This window comes from Pteropus vampyrus, unplaced genomic scaffold, assembly GCF_000151845.1.
Source record: "Pteropus vampyrus isolate Shadow unplaced genomic scaffold, Pvam_2.0 Scaffold90, whole genome shotgun sequence".
Lineage (NCBI taxonomy): Eukaryota > Metazoa > Chordata > Mammalia > Chiroptera > Pteropodidae > Pteropus > Pteropus vampyrus.
The window spans coordinates 2,950,376-2,953,516 of NW_011888871.1; the positions used below are offsets into that span (position 1 = coordinate 2,950,376).

Below are 3,141 nucleotides of genomic sequence, written 5' to 3' on the forward strand. Positions count from 1 at the left end.
CTCACTCACACTCACACTCACTCAGAGATAAATCAGTGAATAAACAAGCAATTTGAGGCCATTCAGTGCAGATCTGAATACCTTGCCCCGTGGCTGGTCCCTTACGAGGGAGCCATCAAAGACAGGTGATTGAAGACAGGTTATGCCGTGTTCACTTATCCTTGGAGGCAGTAAAGTAAGCTGCCAAAGTGGATAAGATAAAAACGCATAGTTTAGACTCCTTAGATTCGTATATATATTTTATCTTTACCTTTACAAAAGCGTTTGTTTTATGAGGATTTTTTAAAATGATCTTATTTGTTTTAGGGCTCCATTTATTACAATCAAGAGGGTACCTCTTGGTACGAAGGGGACTGGGTCTACAACATCAAAAAGGGCTGGGGAATAAGATGGTAGGTACCATCGCTTCTCGTCTGGGGTGTGGGCCCAAACGGTGTCACTTAGGCTGTTTAAAGATGAGGTGCAGAAATCAGGGAGCACGTCGTCTACGTGGGCAGGCTGGAATATTTAAATTAACCCCAATATAATCTCCATGGCGATGAAAATATTCTACGGAAAATTTAGGAAAGCATCATAATAAATGATGTCTAATCGTTCTGTTTTTACTGTATGGTGTGTAGAAACTGCCTTTCTTCAGTTTCTGTGTTAATCAGGGCTCTCTGATTAGTTTTATAGTTTCTGAAGAATGCTAACACATTTGCTTGATTTTAGATTGAGCTAACAGAGTCAGATATTTTCAAGATTAAAATATTTGGGGGCAAAATATTAACTAATCATAGCATTCCAGGGAATTCTTTTAAAAAGATTTTAAATCCCTGCTCCTACCCATTTTGTCAATTTAATAAATGATCAGAAAGTTTCAGTGCTTAATTCTCCCCGCTAAGATGATTATTTTTACCGACCACAAGGCCCACCCATCGAATTTAAATACTTGGCTTGGATATCTAGAACAGTTAAAAGAAAGTCTTGAAGGTAAATGTTGCATAGGACATAACTGATGGTTTTCAATTATTATTTTTTTCTTTTCTTTTGTCCTAGTTACAAATCTGGAAACATATACGAGGGTCAGTGGGAAGACAACATGCGCCACGGGGAAGGCAGGATGAGGTGGCTGACCACTAACGAAGAGTACACTGGCCGGTGGGAGCGAGGCATCCAGGTACCGCGCCCGCTGGCTTTGGAGGCGCGGACGCGGAGGCGGACGCTCCGCTGCGCCGCAGCACGTCCGTTATTGGGTGGGAGTGTGGTCTGCTAAATTTAGAAACTCAATTAGGATTCACTGGTCTCAGCCAGCCTTGGTGCTGCTTTGTTATTTGGTTCTCTCTAGAGGTCTTCCACACAAGCTGGGTTCTGCCATTGGTGAAGCCATAATGCACAGGGCTCCCGTAAGGACCGACACCGTGATTTACTCATTAGAAGCTGTGCGCTTGCACAGAAAAGCTTTATGTAGTTAATGACATACAGTTTGTATAGCTAGGATCTTCTGATGATATCTTGTGTGTATTAATCTGGTAACCAGAGACCTTGCAAAACTCATGATAGTTCTAGTCATTTCGTTGCAGATTCTTTGAGATTTTTTTATGTAGACAATCATATTGTCTGTAAATAGCCAGCCTTGCACCTCTCTTTCTAACCTGTGTGCCATTTGCCTCTCTTGCCTCTTCATTGGCTAAGAGCTGCAGTGTGATACTGAATAGGAGTGGGCAGTGTATATCCTCACATCATTCCTGATCTTGGTGGGAGAGAATTCAGTCTTTTATGAAGGGTGATGTTAGCTGTAGGTTTTTCATAGATGCCCTTTATCAATCAGATCGAGGAAGTTTTTGTTAGTTTTTAATTTACTTACAGTTTTATTTTATCATGAATGGACGTTGCATTTTTGTCTGATGCCTTTTCTGCTTCTAGGTAGACGATCGTGTGGTTTTTCTCCTCTAGTCTGTTGATGGGTTGAATTACACTGATTGGTTTTCAAATGTTGAACCATCCTTGCATTCCTGGGATAAACGCAACTTCGTCATGATATTATCTCTTTTATATCTTGATGCATTCGATTTCCTAATATTTTGCTGAGAATTCTTGTGTCTCTGTTCATGAGGGATTTTGAGCTATAGTATTCTTTGTCAGCTTTCAGTCATCAGGATAATGTTGGCCTCATAAAATGAGTGTTCTCTTTTCTTCAGTTTTCTGAAAGTTTGTTACATTGGTATTATCTCTTCCTTATCAGGTTAGCTGAATATGCCAGTGAAGCCTTCTGGGCCAGAGTTATCCTCGTGCGAAGATTAACTATGAATTAACTATATATTAACTAAAATGTATTTCTTTAATAAATAATATGCTAGTCAAGTTATCCATTTCTTCTGAGTAAGCTTTGGAAGTTTGTGTTATTGAAGGACCCGGTCCTTCATAGAAATTGTTAAATTTATTGGCGTAAGGTTGATCAGAATATTCACTTAATATTTTAACATACGTGGGATCCATACGGATGTTCCCCCCTCTTTTGATATTAGTAACTTGTGTTTTCATCAGTCTTGCTAGAGATGTATCGATTTCATTAAAATTCTCAAAGAGCCAGTTTTAGTTGATTTTCTCTGATGTTTTTCAGTTTTCACTTTGATATCTGCTCTCTGTTAGTACTTTGTTCAATTCCCTGCTTTCAATACTTTTTGCTGTATACCCAGAAGTTACAGAATGGTATATATAGAATCATTCCATTGTTGAAAAAGTTGTGTGTATATTCATATGCACATATAATGTGTCGAGTTAGTATATATGATAAATATATGCCTGGGGAAAATACAGATGAATGCTCAAACCCAAGCAGTGGTCACTCTGGACAGTGGAATTGAGGAGGGGGTATTTCTATCAATCTGTATGTTAAAAATAAATAAAATTTTAAATGATAATTAAAATAATCAGTACCAAGCCAGGCATTTGCTATGAACTATCTTCAATCTTTATACCCAACCTTCAGGGTTGGTGTTATTTCCATTTTACAGGTGAAATCCAGAGGATTTAAATGATTTGCCTTAGGTCAGAAGGCTGGTTAGTGAGTAGCTGAGCCAAGACTGAACCCAGTTCTGTATGACCCCAAGGTCTACGTTCTCTGCCTCTTCAAACGAGTCAGTGCATTTAATCCATACT

General features: G+C 38.9%; 1 protein-coding gene across 1 annotated transcript in view; it reads left to right on the forward strand.

Annotated features, from left to right (window-relative positions):
* LOC105294626 (radial spoke head 10 homolog B) overlaps positions 1-3,141 on the forward strand; it is a 32,093-nt gene that overhangs the window by 7,182 nt on the left and 21,770 nt on the right. The window contains exons 5-6 of the mRNA XM_023532772.1: positions 307-392; positions 1,039-1,159. Of these exons, the coding sequence (XP_023388540.1) occupies positions 307-392; positions 1,039-1,159 (207 nt within the window). The remainder of the gene's footprint in view (positions 1-306; positions 393-1,038; positions 1,160-3,141) is intronic.